The 22,164-nt window shown below is 35.4% G+C and overlaps 1 protein-coding gene across 1 annotated transcript; it reads left to right on the top strand.

Moving 5' to 3' along the window:
* The first annotated feature begins 2,690 nt into the window (after window positions 1–2,690).
* On the top strand, window positions 2,691–20,396 carry LOC138836754 (gametocyte-specific factor 1-like). The gene is made up of 7 exons (XM_070035415.1): window positions 2,691–2,845; window positions 3,983–4,021; window positions 4,568–4,668; window positions 15,220–15,346; window positions 15,436–15,519; window positions 15,889–15,952; window positions 19,621–20,396. Exons 2-7 carry the CDS (start codon window positions 4,012–4,014, stop codon window positions 19,643–19,645), a joined length of 411 nt encoding a protein of 136 aa, XP_069891516.1. The 5' UTR covers window positions 2,691–2,845; window positions 3,983–4,011; the 3' UTR covers window positions 19,646–20,396.
* Window positions 20,397–22,164: the final 1,768 nt, after the last annotated feature.

Raw genomic sequence — 22,164 nt, 5'->3', positions numbered from 1 at the left:
TATAGTGGAAATATCTGACAATAGAAGAGATTATTTCTGCCCTTTCACACAGTGACAAGTGTAAATAAGAAAACAAATCCTTGCTTTTAAATTTCTACACTTTTCCACAAGGGTTCATGGCAGGAAAATGGGAGCCTACATATCATAAGTAGAGGAATTATCAATGACTATATTTTGTGACTCTGTGCTATGCTGTTGTCCAGGAACAAAACTACTTTACAAGAAACTGAATGCCAGTATATTCCTTGAGAATTATTTGCATGTCTCCATTCTAGAGAGACCATAAGTTCTCTAACATAAATTAATTCATGAATGTTTCCCTCAGAATATTGTGATTGGTGAGAATCCAGTTTGGGACAGTGTATCACGTAGCTCCCTGTCATCGTGATTCTAGTATTGTCACAAAGGAAAAGGTTCATTAATTCATTTTCCCTGTAACTAAGTCTGTGTGCACTTTTGGTCCAAATGTTTTCATTCAAATTGAAATGTTCATAAATGCTTAAATGTCAACCACTACAAAAATATTCAGCGACTTTTTACTATTTCTTCAATAGCCATACTAGAGTATCAAGTAATATTGTACAAATGCATGCAACATGTACTATTTGTAATTGTCATTTTCATTAGGCAAATTCTATGAACAAAACCAGTCAAAGTCTACCCAATCTGTACAATGTGCTTAATTCCTTCATACCTCGTGTCTAAATTTATTTCTATTACTTGTACTTGAACATGTTTTTAATCAAAGTGTCTTGTGTATAATAGCCTACCGTAACATATGGAAGGCAGAGAAAACACTGCTGGCTTAACAGAAAGTATGCCAATGAGCATCAGGGTGTGGTGGCAAATAACAGGAAGAATTCCATGTAGAAATCAAAGTTACTGAATTTTAATACAATTTTATAAAATTAAAATGTATTGTAGTTCATTCATGCCTATGAAGAAGAGGGATAATGTCTTAGAGTTTGATTCAATTGACAGAAGCACAAGATTTCCTTAGAGTGCTAAGATAATGATTCTTATAGGAACACTGTTTGTCATACCCCAAGCGTGAAGAACACACACACATGATAAACCTTACAAAACTTCATCATTACTTTTGAGAAGCCTTTTGATGGGAATCATTCCTATCTACTTCAGATAGGTTTCCTGCTTTGTTTGGGTGTGTCTGATTAACTTCAAAAGATATCAAGCACTGCCACACCATCCTTTATTTTATCTGTACCAAGTGTGTCCATGTTTTTTATTTTACTTAGAGATGTTTCCAAATCCTCCATTTAATGACAAATCATGGTCTTTTATTTCTTCTCTCCCATGTTGGTTTGTTTCAATTATTTATTTATTTATTTTTGTTTTGGTTGGTCAAAGGGCTTGAATTATTTGCTTGGGCATGGTCTTTGAGCTCCACAGCTTAAGGCAAGCACTCTACCACTTGAGCCACAGCACCACTTCTGGTCTTCTAGTGTTTTAATGGAGATAAGAGTCTCACAGACTTTCCTGCAGGGGCTGGCCTTGGTCTGAGATCCTCACATCTCAGCCTCTTGAATAGCTAGGATTACACCAGTGCCAGGCCTTGTTTCGATTATCTTAAACCATATTATATTTTCCTACTGATACAAATACTGAAATGCTTCAGTTCCTCGGGATTCATAAAACAGCTATTCAAAACAGACAAATTTGTAGACCAAAAACATCCTGTCTTCATAATTATAACATCTTTGGCATACTTTTAAATAAGGTTACCTTTTGTTAATGAAAAATAATGATATGAAATCTACATAATACTAAGAATGTGACGTATATTATGTACCACCTTTTACATATTAGAAACACTTCAATCCATCTTTCCAAAATGTGGCATAATAACTTCATATTTTATTAAAATCTAACTGAATTTCATGTATCCTACATAAACTTCTGCATAGATTCTTGAGTTGCAAATTCTATAATCGAAAGTTATAATGCAGGAAATTTGCATGTAGTTTATGTTATTGGTGATTAAATAATGCAAAAGCACTCCTAAAGCTACACATAGAAAGTACTTTTGTATAGCTTTTATATGTTTACTTTATGGTATTTAGTAACATGAATATTTGTATAAGTAAAAATACATATACATGAAGAAATTCATCTGGGAACCTGTTTCTCTCTTGCTGTTTTCATTTAATATTTGTGACTATTTGTTTTGAGAAATCCTAGAGTACATTACTCTTACTGTTCATGAACTTTAATAAAAAATGTGAATTAAACAATATGTACAAAAGTCAATCATATCTACAAGGAAGGCTAAAGAACGTTTTTGGCAGATGGTGATTGAGTTCTAGAAGGGGTCTTTTTGTGAAACTGTCGCTAATAAGAATATTGAGGAGTAAAGAAACTAAACAAGGAAAAAATAATACGGAAAGAATGACTTATTGTGGCTATATAGACCATAGTAAGTGTACAGATGTCTAGGCAGAACAATTTACATAGAACCAGTAGTTGATGTGTAGATCAAAAGTCTGACACATACATTCACATTATTGCTCTACTGAATACTTACACATTTCTATTAAACTGAATTGGAGTCCACAAAGCATACCAAAAAGAAATGGGACTTTGTCTTCCGGGTTCAAGCCGGAAGTCAGCACTTCCGTTGTCATATGCGGAAGTATGGCTGAGTTCCGTCAGTTGGTTAAACGGAAGTGAGATTTATGAGCTACATCACAATAGCGGTGGCCCCATGCAGAGAAGTCATTATACAGAAGTAGCTGTTGCTGTGGAAAACCTACGAGTAGGACATCGTCTGTCGTGAGGGGAAGAGATCCTGACTTGATTGGTGAATCCAGTTAACTGAAGGAGACAGGTAATAGTCCCTTGCCCTTTTTTCCTACTTTTACCTCTTAGACATGTAAATTATCATTTTCCCTCACGTATGTGACTGGGACATTTCTCGCTGACATCCCAAATGTAGTTCTTATAATTTTCTCTAATGAGGCAGTATTGTTTCATTGGTAAAATAATGAAAATTCTTTACTTCCTTAGACTTCAGAAAATACCTATTTTCATTCTGGGAATTTGAAATTTACTTTTATTCCCGTCACTTTTATGTGCGTCAAAGTAATCAGAGGTTTAATGTCTTCTGGCTCTGCTTCATGGCCACTAGACACTGTACTCCAGAAATTTACTACCTCTTGAACGACAGCACCCATCTCTAACTTTGACTCTAACGTGTCTCAATGATTTCTTTGCTTTGTGATACGTAACCTCTCTAAGAAGCAGTTATCTGAATAATAGTCCATACTGATCTTACAATCTGAATAGGAATAACGATATATCTATATCTATATAAGTGCATATTTTCAATAGGTATTAGATATTTGAAAGATGGAATATGGAATTTGTTAATTCAGACATCAATAATTTAGAAAACCTTTTCCACATTCGCTTAAAAGTTGTCATGATGCATCACCTCCGTTTTGGTATAATGAAGAAAAATGCCTGAAAAATATGAACTTTTTTGAGTTCAAAAGTTACACATTTCTGGGGCTGAGAAGGTGGTTTAGTGGTAGAGTGCTTGCCTTGCATGCATTAAGGCCCTGGCTTCGATTCCTCAGCACCACATGTGCAAAAAGAAAGAAAAAAGCTGGAAGTGGCGCTGTGGTTCAAGTGGTAGAGCGCTAGCCTTGAGCTGTAGAGCTGAGGGACAGCGCCCAGGCCCAGAGTACAGGCCCCATGTCAGGACATCCCCCGCCTTCATCTCGTTCCCCCCCTCCCCCCCCCGCCAAAAAAGTTACACATTTCTATAGCTTGTTATAAGTGACCATGTTTTGTGAAGTAGACAGATATCAATATATTTCAAGTGTGTCTAGCAACAAAAATTATTAGAGATGAATAGGTTGTACCCAGTTTCTCATATCGCTGACAAAATCCCAACATTTAATACTTGTGGTTTTGAAGTATTTAGTCATGTTTTCTCTCAGAGAATTTTTCTCATCCTCAGGACTTGCTGATATTTATCTGACTGTCACAATGGAAAAAGGTAAAAATGTTTACGCATTTATTTGGGGGAATTATTTTTTTTTCTTGTTTGGAATCACAGAAAGTATATTGACAGGAACTGAGAGAATAGGATAGTAGGATTCGTCCTGATTGAATCTGAAACTTTAGACATTTTGATAATTATAACTTTGAATTTTGATGTGCTAGATTGAAAGGTGAAAAAGAATGTAAAATATTTGCACATTCTAGATGTAAATGTAAGACAGCAAATAAATCAGGGATGCTCAATGGATGTATGATTTCAGAAGATAAAACAAGCTAAGAGTTCCATTTGATTCCAATCAATACTTAGAATAAATTATAGAATCAATAACTAGAATAAATATTTTTCATAAAAAAATTAAGAACTATCTAATAGGAACTGACAGTACATCAGAAGTTAAATTCCAGAGTGATACTCTTTGTCATATTTTGAATTCCCCAAATAGGTATTCCAGATTAAGATAGAGTTAATAATGGAAACAACATTGAAGACTTGCATGTTCCCCAATATATTGATTTTCCCGAGGTATTTGTTCTCTTTCAGAGGAATCGGTGGATCCTGAGAGGTTATTGCAGTGTCCCTATGATAAAAATCACAAAATCAGATCATGCAGGTTCCCATACCATCTTGTGAAATGTAAAGAGGTAATGTTTCATTGGAACATGTTGATATTACATAATTTCTTTAGTTCATGGATAAATTTGAGTATTTTTATAATAAATTGTGGGAAATGTATGAGAAAATATGAGAGAGACTGTGGGCATAAATGTCATAGTGAGATTTTTGTATTTCTTCTGAAATCTCTGCAGCATGTAATGGAAAGGAAGACAATCATAGTCCAACTTGTTTATTTCTAGAGACGTATTTCTAGATCCCTATTCAAAGCAGAACAAAGGCAAGATCTTTTGTGTGGGCAATTATGTCAAACCGTGTGTGCCATATTTCACAAACATTAGAGGTGGTTGCCTTTTCCTCCCCATTGCCTAATGGCCAAAATGTAAATTAATGGTATTCTTAAACATTATTTCATTAAAACACCCACTGTATTATCATATGGCCTAGAATTCAGTTTGTATACTGTACTTTTCATGCCATGGTTATCAACAAAACATGGGAGATGCATTGTGTCTCTTTTCTATATTGAGGGTATTTATTACAAAATTTCTTTTCACCAAAATTTCTTAATATGAAATGCTACAATAAGTTCCAGAGCTGTAGGAGAGGCATAGTTTCTGCTATTTTGTTTGCAAAGAAGACACATGTGATGACCCTCCATTTTGGATATTTTCAAATATATTGTGAATCACTTTATCTATGCATTTGTAAATTGCATATAAATAACCTATATTTGAGTAAACATAGGCCAAAATTGAGCACATATGTACGCTTCTAAACTTCCATATACAATTTATGGATCTTGGCACAGTTTCCTCATGAAAGAAATACTATTAACGTGAAAGTTTGATATCACTGTATCATTTTTTAATGCCATCCCAGGCAGGAGAGTCATAAACCTTCTTATCTCCCCGATCAAATGAGAATAGAAGAAGTGCTATGGTGAAAATTGTAGAAGTCTAGCCTGTGCAAAAGGATGCACTCGTTTTTTTTCCTTCCCCTCCCCAAATTAGATAAATGTATATACATGATGCAGTGCACTAGAATCAAATGCAGTGAACACAGGGGTTAGACCAGGGGGAGGAACACACCAAAGGAAAAAAATCACATTGTTCATAACAAATACCTTAAAAATTATAACAAGAATGAAAAACAAAAACAAAAAAAAAACACTTGTATCCCTATCTTATTGTTTATTTCATTTAACATCTTTTTAAATAAGGTTTTTATTATAAAATACTGTACAGTGGTTACAGTTACAGGAGGAAGATAATGAGTACTATTCTTATCAAGCATTTTTGCCTCCTCCTTTGACTTTCCCCTGCCATCCCTACCCCCGTCTCGAGAACTACATTCCCCTCCCACACTGCTTAAATTATAATGTTCATTTTTGACATAGTGTACTTTTAAAATAAATTTTACTGTGAAAACATGTACAGAGGGATTACAATTAATGAGTGTATTTTTATCCAAAATTGTTGCCTCGTCCTTTGTTTTTCCCCTACCATCCTGTCCCTCCCAACTCTTCAACTACACTCCCTTACCCCAATCCTCACCTCTGCTTAAATTGTAAAGTTCGTTTTTCAAAATAACGTCTTGTACATCTCATTGTTGCAATAGATCGATTTGTATCCCTATTTAAACATTTTGTTATTTCCCTTCCCCTCCCTAATTCATACTAACACCAAATACAGTGCAAACAGGGGTTATGCCATGGGGGAGGGACATACAAAACAAAAACAAAAATCCCATGGTCCCTTATAAATATGCTAGAAACAAGAGCAAGGAAGAAAAAAAAAAACACCTATGTCACTATCTTGGGTTCATTTCAATTTATCATCTTATCTGACCTTTGCTGCTTGTCCCAGATATATACCAGTTATTGGTAATAAAGGAAACTATGAGACCTATGTTTCTTTGGGCCTGGCATACTTCACTTAATGTAATTTTTTCCAAGTCTTTCCATTTGCTAACAAATGGGGCCATGCCATTCTTTATGATGGAGGCATAGAATTCCATTGTGTATATATACTACATTTTTTTTGATCCATTCATCTACTGAGGAGCATCTGGGTGGGTTCCATATCTTAGTTATGGTAAATAATGCTGCAATGAACATAGTTGTACTTGTAGTTTTAGTATGGTCTCTTTTGTGAACATGTGGGTAAATGCCCAAAAGTGGGATTGCTGGGTCATAGGGGAACTCTGGGTGGAGTCTGGGGTGAGGAGGAATCTCAATGTTTTTTTGATTTGCATTTCTTTTATGGCTAGAGAGGTTGAGCATATCTTCATGTGTCTATTTGCCATTATTTTTTTTTCCTTCAGAGAAGTTTCTTTTTCAGTCTTTAGTGCACTTACTTAATTGGCAGTTGTTTCTTTGAGGATTATTTGTTGTGGGATTTCATTTTTACAGTTTCAAGTATATTATATATATGAGACTCTTAGTGAAGATCTTTTCCCAATGCTTGGGCTTTCTATTGATCTTGCTTTGTATGTCCTTTGCCTTGCAGAACAGTGCAGCTTCATGCAACCCCATTTGTCCAAACTTTCTTTGAATTCTTGTGTTTCTGAGTCTCTATTAAAAAAATTTCGGCCTGGGCCAAGGTGACCAAAGGTTTCTCTTATTACATCCTGTTATGTTCGCAGGGTGTCTGCTTTTACTCCAAGGTCATTAATCCATTTGGAGTTGATTCTGTTGCAGGGTGATATATAAGGGTCTAGCTTTAGTTTTCTACAGGTGATTAGCCAATTTTGCCAGAACCATTTACTGAAAAAGCTATCCTTCCATTTCAGTTTTTTAGGTCCCTTATCAAAGATTCTGTGGCAATTGGTCTGTGGTTTTTGGGTATTCAATTCGATTCCATTGGTCCTCTTTTTGTGCCACTATCAAGCTGTTTTGACTACGATGGCTTTGTAGTAGAGTTTCAAATTTGGTATTGATATTCCTCCAGCACTGTTCTGTTAAGAATTGTTTTTGCTATTCATGGTTTCTTATTGTTCCATATAAAATATTGGATTATTTCTTCTAATTCCTTAAAGAATGAGGCTGGAATATTGATAGCTATCCCATTGAATTTATAGGTAGGTTTGGGAAGTATTCCCATTTCCACGATGTTGATCCTTCCAATCCAGGAACATGGGAGGATTTTCCCCATTCTAAGATCTATTTTGATTTTCTCTTTCAGATTTTTAATGTTTTCATCATAGATTTCTTTCACTTCTTTGGTTAATTCCTAGATATTTTATTTTTTGTGTGGCTACTAAGAATGGAGTTGCTTTCCTTATTTCAGCTGCTCTCTTCTCATTGTTGCCATACAGAAAAGTCATTGATTTTAAAGTTTAATTTTATAACCTGCTACTTTGCCAAAGTTTGAATCAGCTCAAGTAATTTGGGAGTGGAGTCCATGTGATTTCTCAAAATACAAGATCATGTCTTCTGCAAAGAAGGAGAGTTTTACTTCATTTTATCCAATTTGGATCCCCTTAGTATTTGCATCTTGTCTTATTGCTATAGTTAGTCATTCTAGCATTAAATTGAAGAAAAGTGGAGAGAGTGGGCATCCTTGTCTCCTTCCTGAAGTTAGAAGAAATGGCTTTAATTTTTCACCATTGAGAACAATAATGAGCCTTTATTGTTTTGAGGAATGTTCCATGGATTCCTAGATTTCCAGAGCCTTCATTATAAAGGTGTGTTGGATCTGGTCAAATGCTATTTGTGGATCTATTGAGATAACTATCCTTATCCTTGGTCTATTTTATGTGATGAATTATATTAATTGATTGGCATATATTGAACCAGCTAAGTATTCCTGAAATGAATGCTGATTGATCATCGTGTATGATTTTTGGATGAATTGTTGAAGTTGATTGACCAAAATTTTGTTGAGAAATTTTGCATCGATATTCATCAAAGAAATGGGTCCCTAGTTCTCTTTCTTTGATGAGTTCCTGCCTGGTTTTGAGATGAGGTTTATGATGGCTTCATAGAAAGAGTTTGGTAGTGTACATTCCCTTCCAAATTCATTGAAGAATTGGAGGAGTATTGGTGTAAATAGTCCTTTGAAGGCCTTGTAGAATTCTGCTGGAAATCTATTCAGTCCTGGGATTTTCCTACATGGGAGGTCTCTTATTGCTGTTTCTATTTCAGTGCTTGATATGGGCAGGTTAACATGTTTTAACTCATGTTGTTTTAGTTCCAGTATGTCGATATTTGCTAGGAGAATGTCCATTTTTGCCAAGTTCTCAAAGATAGTAGCATAACAGTTTGAGAAGTTTTCCCTTATAATGTTCTGAAACGTGATTGTTTCTGTGGTGATATTTCCATTCTCAACTCTGAGTTTATTTATTTAGGTGTGTTATCTTCTTTTTCTGAGATTTGCAAACGGTCTGTCAGTTTTGTTAATTTTTTCCGAAGAACAAACTGATTGTTTTATGGAGTGTTTCTATTGTTTTGTTTTGGGGTTTTTTTTGGATTCTAATTCATTTAATTCTGATTTAAGTTTTTTCTATCTACTGTATTGGGGTTTATCTTTCTGCTCTTTTTCAAGGAGTTTCATATGTCTCATTCAATTATTGGGTTTAGATCTCTCCAATTTGTTGATGTAAGAACTCAGAGCTATAAACATGAACATTTGAATTTCCTTTCTAATCTCTTCCATGAGCCACCGGTGGTTCAAGAGTGTGTTGTTCAGCCCCCATGTATTACCGGACTTTCTTTGGTGGCTTTTGGTGTTGAGTTCTTGTGGTCTGAGAGAATGCAGGGCATAATTTCAGTGTTTCTGAATCTGGAGAAGTTTGCTTTGTGACCTAAAATGGAGTCTGTTTTTGAAAAAGCACCATGTGCTTGAGAAAAATGTGAATTCTAGTGCTGGTGGGTGAAATATTCAGTAGATACCTTTTAAATTTAGTTGATCTATGCAGTTCTTTAGATTGGCAGTTTCTCTGTTGAGTTTTTGCCAAGTTGATATAGATAGGATAGATAGATAGATAGACAGATAGATAGATAGATAGATAGATAGATAGATAGATAGATAGATAGATAGATATAGATAGATAGATAGATAGATAGATAGATAGATAGATAGATAGATAGATAGATAGATAGATAGATGATAGATGGGATAGTGCTGTGTTAAAGTCCCCAGGAATTAATGTCTTTGGATCTATATGAGACTTGAGGGAAAGTAGTGTTTCTTGGATAAATTTGGTGCTCTGTTATTTGACGAATAGATATTTAGAATGTTAATATCCTCCTGAAGGAGAGATCTCTTAATTAGTATGTAGAACCTTCTTTATTGTTCCTCACTAATTTTAATTTGAAATCTATTTTATCGATATAAGTATTGAAATTTCCACCTGTTAATGGGGGCTCTTTGCTTGGTAGATTTTATTCCAGCCTTTCACTTTCAAAATATGTTTGGACTTATGGGCAAGGTGTGACTCCTGAAGGCAACAGATACAAGATTCCTGCTTTTTAATTCAACTACTCCTGGCACTGTGGCTGTGTGGTGAAGTACTTGCCTAGAATGCATGAAGCCCTGGGTTCAATTCTTCAGTACCACCTACCTGTAAATGCCAGAAATCGTGCTGTGGCTCAAACGGTAGAGAGATAACCTTTAGCAAAACAGCTCAGGAACAGTGCCTGGGCTCTGAGTTCAAGCCCCAGGACTAGCAAAAATAAATAAATAATTTTCTTTAATTCAACTACTTAGTTTATGTCCCTTAATTGGAGAGTTAAGTCCATTGATATTGAGAGTTAGGACTAAAAGGTGTTTGGTAGTTCCTGCCAAATTTTCCACCTTCTCGGGGGCTGCAATAACTGGGTTCTTCTTATTGTTCTTGGATTCTCAGTTTGGGTGCAGTTTCTTTAGACTTCATTTTGGTCTTGTTGGTTTTCTATGGGTAGTACATCTTTAAGTATCTTTTGTAGGGATGGTTTGGTTGAGATCTATTGTTTCACTTTTTCTTTGCTATGGGAGATTTTTAATTGACCTTTGGTTATGAAGGAGAGTTTGACTGGGTACAGTATTCTTGGTTGGTAGTTCTTTCATTTTAGGGCATGGAATACATAATTCCAGGCTCCTCTTGGTTTAATTGTCTCTGCTGAGAAAGCTGAGGTTATTCTAATTGGGTCCCTTTATGGGTGATTTATCTTTTCTCCTTGATATCTTCAAGGATTTTCTCCTTGGTCTAAATTTTCTCCTTGGTCTCCTTGGTCTGTGCAGATTATTATGTGACAGTGGGATATCCTGTTCTGGTCTGGTCTATTTGGGGTTCTAAGTTTCTTGTATCTAAATAGGCCTATCTTTTTGCATGTTAGGGAAGTTCTCTGCTAGGATCCTGTTAAACAAATTTCTTAGACCATTAACTTCTGTCTCTAGGTGTTCCTCTACACCTATTGTCCTTAGATTAAATCTTCTGGTGGTGTCTTCCAAATATGGAATAGATCTATCATGTTTCTTGGATTCGTCTTGGTTAGTTGTGTGTTTTTCTCTCTGTTATCTAGGCTGTCTTCAATCCCTGAGATTCATTCTTCTGCATGGTGTAACCTACTGTCCAGTTTTTCTACTCTGTTTATATTGACTTTTCTTCTAATTGGTCGATTTTGGTGGCTTCCAATTCTCTGTTGCAGTTAAATTTTCGATCCTGTATGAACTTCTTTGCTTTCTTAATTTGGGGACACTGTTTATACTCAAAACACTTAGTTGATTGGTTATGGTTTTCTTGGACTTACATTCATCCTGTCGAGCTTCATTTAGTGTTCCCTTTGTAGTCTGCCTGCAATCCTTCAGTTGTTTGTTTATGGATTCCATGAATGCCTCTACTGATCTTTGTCTATTCTCATCCTGCTAATCCAATTCCTGTATTACTCTTTGATTAGCTTTCTCAAGCTCACACTTACTGTGTTTCTCTTTGGGTGTCCTCAGCCTGCTCACACAATTCCTGTCTTTCTCTTTGATGTTCTCAACTGTCCATGCCATTCCTTTCTCTTTGACTGTTCTCAGCCTGCTCATATAATTCCTGTATTATTATTTGACTGTTCCCAGCCTGCTCATGCAATTCCTGTGTTAAACTTTGAGTGGCTTTCTAACACTCTGGAGATTCCTGTAGTAATTCCTGGTTTGCTTCCTCTTGCTCCTTATCTTACCGAGTCCTTTGCAGGTTTTCAGTCTTTTCATTCACCACATTTATGGCAGTGATTGTAGAGCTTTTGGGGATCTCTCCTCTGTATTATTCATTAACTGTTTTGTCAGCTGATTATCATGAGTGGGATTTGAGATACCCGGAATTGCCATTTTTTGGGGGCTTTAGCGATTTTTCTGCCCATTTTGTATGAAAGTAACAATTTTCTTGCAGAGCACTATTTTAAGGCAAGCATCTTCCAAAGTCCTGTAGTTGCACAGTATCTACCAAAGTCCTGTAGTTGCACAGTCAAAATGGCTGCAGATACAATCTAGTTCAAGAGATACAATCTATTCAACATCAAACAACTATGGACTAAAGAACTAAGAAGACCAAAGAGAGATTCAGCAAACCAGAAATTATTAGGTTTAGGGATAATTGTGGGGAAAAATACAATTAGAGGGAAGTGGAGAGGTAAAAGGAGAGTGAGGTTAAAGGAATCCTAATCTCAGTGGGGAAATGGATTGGACAGAGTGAGAGCAGCGAGATTTAAAAAAAAAAAAAGAAAAATGGAAAAACAAAAATTTATATTTAAGAAATAATACAGTTCAAATTATGTAAGTATAAAGTAATGATATTGATAGAAAAAAAGAATAGGATGAGAGGACGGGAGAAATGAAAAGGAACATGAGTAACTAAAAAATAAAAATTCTTAAAATTGGAGTATGTGAAAGTTATATAGGTGTAAAGAGTTAAACACTACTATTAAAAAGTTAAGCTTAAGAGGTTGTGAATTGAGTAATAGATTTCTCGATTAAGTATGTACACGATGGGGGATAAGGTCTAATAATCGATGACAGATATATAGCTCATGATAAACAGAACATGTATATGTCTGGGAATAAGCAATTATGTTATGTAAAAAAGAAAGAGAAAAGAAGAAATAAAAAGGAAAAAAAAAGGTCCAAAATATAAAAAGAGATTACAAAAAAAAAAAAAGCCCACAATCACACATATACAGCTAAAATACAAATTATGAGAGAAAAAATAATAGAAAACATTTTTTAAAAAATAAAAATAAAACATGGTAGAAAAAACAGTTCTGTGATTTTTTTTGAGTGGGAGGAAGATCTTGTATCTCCCTGTGTCCGTAACCAGGCTCCTAGTGGAGTCACTGGTCTGCTTCTGGTGTTTGTTTTTCCTGCTGTTTGATTGGTTTCTTAAGTTAGTTTGTTAGAGCAGGCAAAAAAATGCTCTGCATTGTCCAGGATTTTTTTTATTCTTTCCCCAAGCTTGTTCAGAGAGAGGGAGATCTGCTTTGAGTACCACACAAAAGGGAGATGGCTGTTTCCTCTAACGTGGAGTTGATATGATATGGCCAGGTTCTAGGTAGGGTTGAGACTTTTCAGCAATCAGTAGCTTTTCCCTGAGGGGCTAGCTCCTGAAAAACTCACAGAGCCAAACCTGGAGCCATTTTCATGGTTTATGTTTACTGAGTTTCAGTTGTTTGCTAGGCTGTTGTTGGGACTGCAGAATCTGTTTCTGTTTACCCAGTGAAGAAAGACAGTCTTCTGGGAGTGAAGCACCCTCTGCCTGGGCAGGCTGATTTTCATTTGAGGGGAAATGAGCTGGGCAGGACAGATCGGTTCCTGGGACTTGCTAAATGGCAGTTTTTGTATTCTTATAAGATCTGAGTTGGAGCTAGCTGCTTGGCAAGGCCTTTGTCAGTATCAAAGATGGAGATCTCTGGTGTGGGGGGGAGTGACAGCCTTCTCACAGGTTCTCTGAGAGAAGTGAATATGATGTCATGGTTGTCTTCATGCGAGACTCTTGGTTCCTGTGCAGTCCTTGGTCTGTGATCTTCAGGATGAAGATTTCTGCTCCTTTTCGGTTCTTACTGGTGGTGAGTAGAATCCACTGGCCCAAAGCATCTGGTGCCCATATTCCAGAACTTGTCTATTGGTATGATGGCCACGGCCACCATCTCCACCGCAGCCACTGCAGCTGCAGCTACCAGCAAGTGCTCAGATCTGTCTCCTGGCTGGACTTTCCCTCTCTGGCCAAACTCTCTGTACTGTGATGGCACAATAGGTGTGATTCTGTAGCCTAGGACTGGTCACTGGAACACTAAAACTGCTTTCTGTGTGAGAACTTGTTTATCCTCCAGCTTCTCTTCCACCATCTTCCTCAGGTCTTCTGACATACAGAGGTTATAACGGGGGGTGGAGGGTAGGTACATAAAAAGAAAAAAAAATCATGCAGTACCTTACAAATATATTACAACAATAGCAGGACAGAAAAAAAACACTTCTGTAGTTATCTTGGGGTTCATTTCTCTTATCATCTTCTCTGAACTTTTCTGCTTGTCTCAGACATATACTATTTATTAGAAAAAAGAAACTATGGGACTTATCCTTCTTGGGGCCTGTCTTACTCACTTAATATAATTTTTTTGTCTTTCCATTTCCTAACAAGGGCATTTCATTTTTCTGATGGTGTCATCGAGCAGTTTTGCCTCCGACTTTATTTTACCAATACCATCCCCTGCTTTCCACCTCCGCAACTACACACCACCCTTGCCTTAACCCTCCTTTTTAATTGTAAAGTTCATTTTTTATGATCCTATGTACATCGCTTTTGAACATTTCTGCTTGTCCTAAATATACACTAGTTATTCGAAATAAGGGAAACAATGGACCTATGTTTCTTTGGGCCTGGCTTACTTCAATCAATATAATATTTTCTGAGTCTTTCCATTTCCAAAATATTGAGCAATATCATTCTTTCTGATGGAGGTATACAATTCCATTTTGTATATATTCACCACATTTTCTTTTTTTTTTATTTTCTTTTTTTTTTAATTTTATTTTATTTTATTTGAGAACATACTGTACAGAGGGGCTACAATTACATAATGCATTCATCTACTGAGGAGCTTCTGGGGTTGTTCCAAACCTTAGCTATGGAAAATAATGGTGGTAGTTTTGGTCTGGTCTTGGAAGTGATCATTTGGGTAAATGCACAAAAGTGGGATTGTTGGGTAATACAGGAGCTTTATGTGGAGTCTTTTGAGGAACTCCATACTGCTTTGGCATACAGGTTGATCTATTTTAACAATGAAATATATGAGACACTATGTTGAAAATGAACTTTACAAATTTGGTGCGTGGCAAGTAGCAGTAGAAGGAAGGAGTTGGGTAGATGGGGAGGTAAGAGGTCTTAGGGGAAAAACACAGGAGGGAGTAACACTGCCTATAGGAAATGAACTCATTACCTTATTCATATAACTGTAATCCCTGTGTAAAATAACTTTACAATAAAAAATGTGTATTAAAAAAGGAAGTACTAGCACAGTACCTATACTGTGTTGTCAAGCCCGTGGTTGATATCCTGCACAAAGTAATCTAAAAAGAGAAAATTTGAATATGTTTCTTCATATTTAAACTTTTGTCATACAGAATCATCCTGATATTGCTGCCAAATTGGCTACTTGTCCCTTTAATGCTCGCCACCTGGTACCACGAGATCAACTCACTGAACATATTGCAACTTGTATGGACAAAACTTCTCTTGAAGATGATGTAGGTAAGCCTGATAATAAAACACAATCCAACTCAATGTAGGCCCTTTGCACCTGTATACTTCTGTGATGTTAGTTATCTCTTTGTTTGTAGATAACATCATATGGAACGAGAAACAATACAAGAGTTCTGAAAGTACATGGCAATATGTTTCCTCTGAGGAAGACTGGGATAAAGGTAAAAAGCTTGTTGAACTTTCTGTAATTTCCATTATTGAATCTCAACTTACTTTGTGCTGTTGTATGCTTTCTTCCTTTAGGAGTGAAATTAAAAATCTTTGTTCAACTTGGATTGTCTTGTATGCTAATATCAATAACATATATGATAATATGCATTCTTAACTGATTAAAAACCATGTCAAACATTTAAATGATATGTTTTTGCACATGGCTAAGGACTCATTCTTTTCAACCTTTATTATCCAGCTAAAAGTTTCTTGGAAGGCTCTTAAGGCCATCAACCTTGCTGTTTTTCTTTATCGATGTATAATGTTAGAGCCAATCTAAGCTAGCACCTCGATCAAGTATGTAATTCTCCCTTTGGCAGAATCCTTGGAAGATCCTAGCCCAAGTTTTGTTTGGGGCACAAGCAAATCATCTGGCAACAACAGGTAAAGAAAATAATTTTCTTGTGATGTCCTATTTTCTGATAAAATTCAAAGTAAAGAAATAGGATAAATGAATAAATGAATAACAAACTCTGTTCCATATACCCATATATTGTGCTCACTACAAATGAAGTTTGGATTGCTCTCTGTAATTGGTGGCAAAAGTCAAGTATAGTTTCACTAGGACCAATAAGATTGTAATCACCCAAATTACTTTAAATCAGAATTAGCTTATCTGAATGTTCTTCTCATTCTGTTATAATCAATTTAAATCCGGGAAGCCATACATAACAGTATTATGTTGGGCCAACCTTTTTATAACCATTTTCATGAATTCAGGATTCACTCATCACATCAATTATGATAGTGTAAATGGAAGTATCTTCCACTGGTAATTGATAAATGTACAGACTTACGGGTGGGTTACCATGTCTTCCTTCTGAAATTCATTAAAGAATATTATACGAATGTCTATCTGATTTAAATTTTCTCCACAAATTAGTATAAAATATTTGAGGAGATTCTTGAGATGATTTACAATTTGCACTTTGCAAAGATACGTATTAATACAATGTATTTAGAAGTATATTTTAGCAGCAACTCATACATGGATTTCATCTTTCACATTCCTGTATGAAGTATAAATATACATTGGTATGGTATAGATTGGAAATTCAAAATTAGCTGTGCAACTACAAAAGTTATGCTATCTCTTTGTGAGTAGTTATGACATTGTTGAAAGAATTTTAATTGCTAGAATGAACTTGTCCTTCTAGAGTCACAAAATAGATTATATTTTTGATTTTCTGGAATTTGAAAACATCAAGGCTCTCTGACATGGTAAGATGGCAAACACATTAAAAAGTGAAGAGTAATTGGCTTTTCTTGGAATTCTTCATGAGCCTTTATTTAATTTTGAATCATGTAATTAGTCTTGCTTGCCGATATGAGACCTCTTTCTTTTTATAACTGAGACAAAAGATTCTAGATGTATTGATAATGTTAAGAATTTTCTCATCTGATCAGTCTAGAAAAATTTAAAAAAAAAAAAACGCATTCAACGTAAGACCAAGGAGAATTTATGTGAGCCTGTCACCACAGTCAGGCCTCATATATTCTTCCTGTGGAAAGGTAGTAAGCATACTAAGTATTTGTCTTCAATTGTCTGTTGTAGGTCAAACATATTATAATATTATGTGAAGGATGAATTGGCAGTTTATATGGTAAAGATTTTGCTGAGGATGAGTAATAGTAATAGATAAATTCACCCTTTTATCTGATGATAATTTGCTAATTCATGAAGATTATAGCGAGGTCTAAAGCTCATCCTGTTTACAAACTGAACCTATTAATTTAGTGTTTGATCAACAGAATATATTGATTCTTTGTGTTAGGGTGTTTCTCATCCTCTGTCATGCAGAGGAAAATGAATATGTCTTGGGAAACAATTCTGAGGTAGAAAACCACACTTGAGCCAGGCCAGGTGATAATGTTAATTCTTGCATCTCACGTGTCTGACACATAAGGATGTAATTATAGATTAATGAAGTGAAAGATTTTTTTTCAGATTCATTTATGGAATTAATTCCTTCGAATTCGATAGTATAGAGAGCATTCTCCTTAAGGAAAACCATGGTTACTCATAGACCTGCCGTGTGCATGAATATTGGGAACAAAGACGCTCAAAAATCTTCAGCGCACTCTGGATAACAGAGAAAAGAAACCTGTTACAGGTTGCTTAGGGACCTATAAGAGGCTGATATCTGAGGATCAGATCTCAGGAATATTTGTCAAACTCTCATCAACAATTAACCATCTAAAAACTGGGAGTGTCTCTCTAGCTCAAGTGGTAGAACATTTGAGCTCTGAGGAGCTCAGGGACCATGCCCAAGCCCAAAGTTCAATCCCAATGACCAACAAGAACAATAACCAAAGACAGGAATGTAATGTAATATGCATCAACAATGTCCCATACTCCCTGGTATTTCCAAAATCTCTGAAGTTTTTCCTTCCACATAAGAGCCAGTTAGATTTTATTCACTCCCTACTCATAATATCATGTATTTTCTCTATGAATTTTAGAGTAATGTTTAATGGGGCAGTGATATTTCCTTACTTCATTGGTTATTAGAACACATAATTTGACCCAATGGGATTACTAATTCTCTTCCCTTATGCAAAAATGTCTTACTTATGGAATTATAATTTCTCTGGATCTAAACAGTAGATAAGAGTAAAGAACCTGAAAATTCATGAGAATCTGTGACAGTGTAGGAGACCAGGCTACTTGTTGATTTGTCTCTTCAAGATTTATACAACCCTAGCTTTGCCATTATAGGCTCACACACACACACACACACACACACACACACACACACACACACATATATATATATATGCAAATATATATGTATATTTATATATATTTATATGTGTGTGTGAGCTGATTTATGTCTATAATCAGATATTTCTTTTACCTGTCCATTTGTAGATGCAAATTTTGTGTCTGTGTGTGTGCAAACTAAAATGGTGTACATTTTTTCCTACTCTGTTTCAACACCTATAAGTCGATGCTGGGCACATTACTATGTTTTGTGTAATTGAAAAGTGAGGGTATTTTTCCTGCCTTCAATTCTTGATTTTGCTCAGTCATGACAAAAATTAATAACAGGTTATCATGGATTTTTTCATGTGTCTTCGATTGATCCCTAAGCTCGATCCAAGTGATATTTTCCAAACGTTGGTATGTCCCTGGCATATATATAATTCTCATAACCATACATATTTGAGAAAGCAGTGTTAATGTAGGAAGGTTACCCTTAGTTAATGGAAATTTTCTATGTTCATTTTAAAGTCCAATGTTTCAGTCTTCATACTGAAAGGTGACATGCATATTTGTCTTAAAGGCTAATTATTTTTCTGAACTGCTGGATATATTTACCTGATACCACTCCAAAATGTCATTGTGACTTCACAATAGCATTTGTTTTGTCCACACAAAAAATGGAAAAGCCGTTTATTTGTTTGAGGCATAGAATATGTCTTGTAACTGTACCTGAAGGTATTTGTATTGTATCCCTTCATATTTTACTAACCTACCATAAAGCATGTATCTTTTGGTAGGATAGATCTCATAAAACAATCCCTCTTTGTGGTTTGTTTTTATGCATCCATTCACAAATATTGAAATTGAGTGGTAAGTTCATTGCAATAACATTATATAGTAAAACCACTATGGATTTTCTTCCTATTTTTCTGGATGCATGATACATCCATGGTTATATTACAAGAAATCTCGTTCAGAAACTGTGCCAAGATATGGCTGAGCCTGAATGGGTGACAGAGTAAATTTTGAAGAACTGGAAAATAATCGCTGAAGTATCAGATTGGCTAGCGTCATATTTCAAATGTGCAATGAAGTTTCAATGTGTTGAGGCAGAGAGTGTCCAAGTGTAATATGTGAGGCTTGTATACAACGATCAAATTTCAATGGAAAGGGACGTGGAAGTAAGCAAGAAATTTTTTGAAAATAGCTGATGATGTGCTCTCATTAGTTTTTGAATATCTCTCGAACTGCAAGTGAAGTTCTTGTTTATATGCAAAAAGTACAAATATATATATTCTAGTGTTCTCCACAGAAAGTAAAATAATATTTTTCTATTTCTTTGCAGGAAACATTCTATGAACAAACCATGAGTTCAAACCATTTCTCATTGTTTCATTTACATTTTACATTTATTAATATATTGTGATGCTCACTCAACCAAATGAATTCATTTTAACTTCTACTACCAATTCAATCTCTATTCACCTTTATCTTGAATACAGACGCAAAGCCGGGTGTTTATGTCCTTATTGGAATTCACCATGTCACTATCCACATAGACATGGTAATGTTGGAATATAGAAACTCCAATAATTACATCAAAATCTACATTTGTTTCCCAATAGAGAACAAATCATAATTCATTATTCATTGTTCTTACGTTTGCCTGTGAATATCATCTTCCATTTCATATATTGATATAATTGGATATATTGGTATAATGAATACATAAAAACTGTAATGGTATTAGTCCTCTTATAAAAATCTTATACCAAATATGTATTCCCATATAAAATGGCCATTAAAATTTCAAAGGGATTTTTCAATCAACATTCTGAAGTATAATTCTTACTATAAAGCTTCTCATCCATCTCATTGATTTCCAAGTATAATCTCATCTAAACAAGGATTCTGGGAGTTCTTTCCAAATATGTGGCAGAAAAGAACAGATAATGTATGTGTACACAAAATACCATTCAAAACTTATTCTTTTGAGGGGGCAAAGTGCAGTTTGTGAAGATAGCATGATTTTGTGCTAAAAATGTGTTTTTGTTTTGTTTTTTACGGCATGAGGATATGCAACATTGGCATTCTAAAATGTTCCAAGAAAGAGTGGACTGTATCTGTAGAGTGTAATAAAAACACTTTTATGGAACCATATTTCATGACTATGTTCATATTCAATTTGTGGGTAATTTTCCCCATATATATATGCCTCCACATACTTATAGTAGACTTGGCACTGTGGTCCAAAACATTCCTCATGCAAAATGGAATAATTTTTGAAGGATATTTTAGGAAGATCCACTTTGTAAAAATTGTTGTTAAGACTCCTATGCAAGACATAGAGTTGAATCTTTTGGGTACAGATGAGGAAGTTAAAGATGTGAGAATGTGGCTCATATTTATTATTCATGTTGAAATGGGAGGGTTTCTTTGTATGGGCTTATTTGTGCACCTATTGTATAATTGCATGTGTTTCTTGGTTTTTATTCAGAAATTGTGAGCAAGAATGAATTCAACATTAATTTGGGAAGGATAGTTTAGAATCTGTAGACTCAGGAAAACCTGAGTGTACAGAGTGATTATAATTACGTATGTACGGCAGTGACTCGTTTTCTTGTCACGTGTTACCTTAGCCCTCATTTTTCTTACACTTTATTCTACTTCAAAACTCCACCGCCCTTGTTGGAAATGCCATTTCCAACATATTGTCTTGTGAGGAATTTTGTGGCATTGGTTCACCCGTTGTCCTCTATCTCAAAAATTTTTGATTCCTCTTCTTTGCCCTAATCACATTAAAGTTTATATAGTCCATAGGCTACCAAATTCAAATATAAAGACAAGAAGGGGGAAACCCTATGAAAAATAAAGGAAAAGGGCAAGTAAAAAGAATCAGTTTTACATAGTATTTTTTGTTTGTTTGTTTGTTTTTTTGGATCCAGTCGAGGGGCCTGAACTCTGGGCCTGGGCACTGTCCCTCAGCTCTTCAGCTCAAGGCTAGCGCTCTACCACTTGAGCCACAGCGCCACTTCTGGCTTTTTTCTTTTTGCTTATGTGGTGCTGGGGAATTGAACCCAGGGCCTCATGCATGCAAGGCAAGTGCTCTACCACTGAGCCACCTTCCCAGCCCCTACATAGTATTTTTTTTAATTACCAACCATGATAAACCTCATGTTTCATGGGGGGTTTTTTACCCTAATTTTTCTTACCCTAATCTTCTTGTTCAGATATACATAGCAATTTAGCTCTTGCAATCCTCTTTGGATGACCTGGATACATAACAATTTTAAATGCCAGTACAAAGGAAAAAAATTGTGACTCTTCATAAGGTAAGTTAAATATAAGCAGGTTAAATGCAGTAAGACAAAAACAATATTCAATAAATAGTGTTGTAATACTCAATAAATTCGTATAAAAGCTGAAAGTTAGATTATACATCACCCTGTATCAGAACACGTTCCTAATGAGTCAGACCTCGAGGTTAAACAAGTCACTCAGAATGGAAGAAATAGAGAGATACTAGGTCTCGTAGAACAGATTGAAACTTTCTCATTGCAAATGCACTAATGCATCAAGTCAAAGAAACGTTAGACCAACTATATTTCTTGAACCTGAACAGATTCTTTATAACAAAGGACATAACTAAGTAGGTAAATAAAAAGCCAAAAGACTGGGAGAAGATCTTCACTAGCCAAGAAAGATAAAAAGGGTCTTAGAGCTGAAATATAATCAAAATTCAACAAGTCAAATATCCCCCCAAAAAAACCCTGAACAATAACCCCACTCTATGAAAAGAAGTTAAATATTTAAAGAGAGACTTCACTGATGGCTAATTGACAATGGCCAAAGGACATATGAAGAAATGCTCAATGTGTTTGACAATAAA

The sequence above is a fragment of the Dipodomys merriami genome, unplaced genomic scaffold (assembly GCF_024711535.1).
Source record: "Dipodomys merriami isolate MVZ:Mamm:240054 unplaced genomic scaffold, mDipMer1.0.p SCAF_2566, whole genome shotgun sequence".
Taxonomy (NCBI): domain Eukaryota; kingdom Metazoa; phylum Chordata; class Mammalia; order Rodentia; family Heteromyidae; genus Dipodomys; species Dipodomys merriami.
This window is presented reverse-complemented; position numbering and strand designations above follow the sequence as displayed.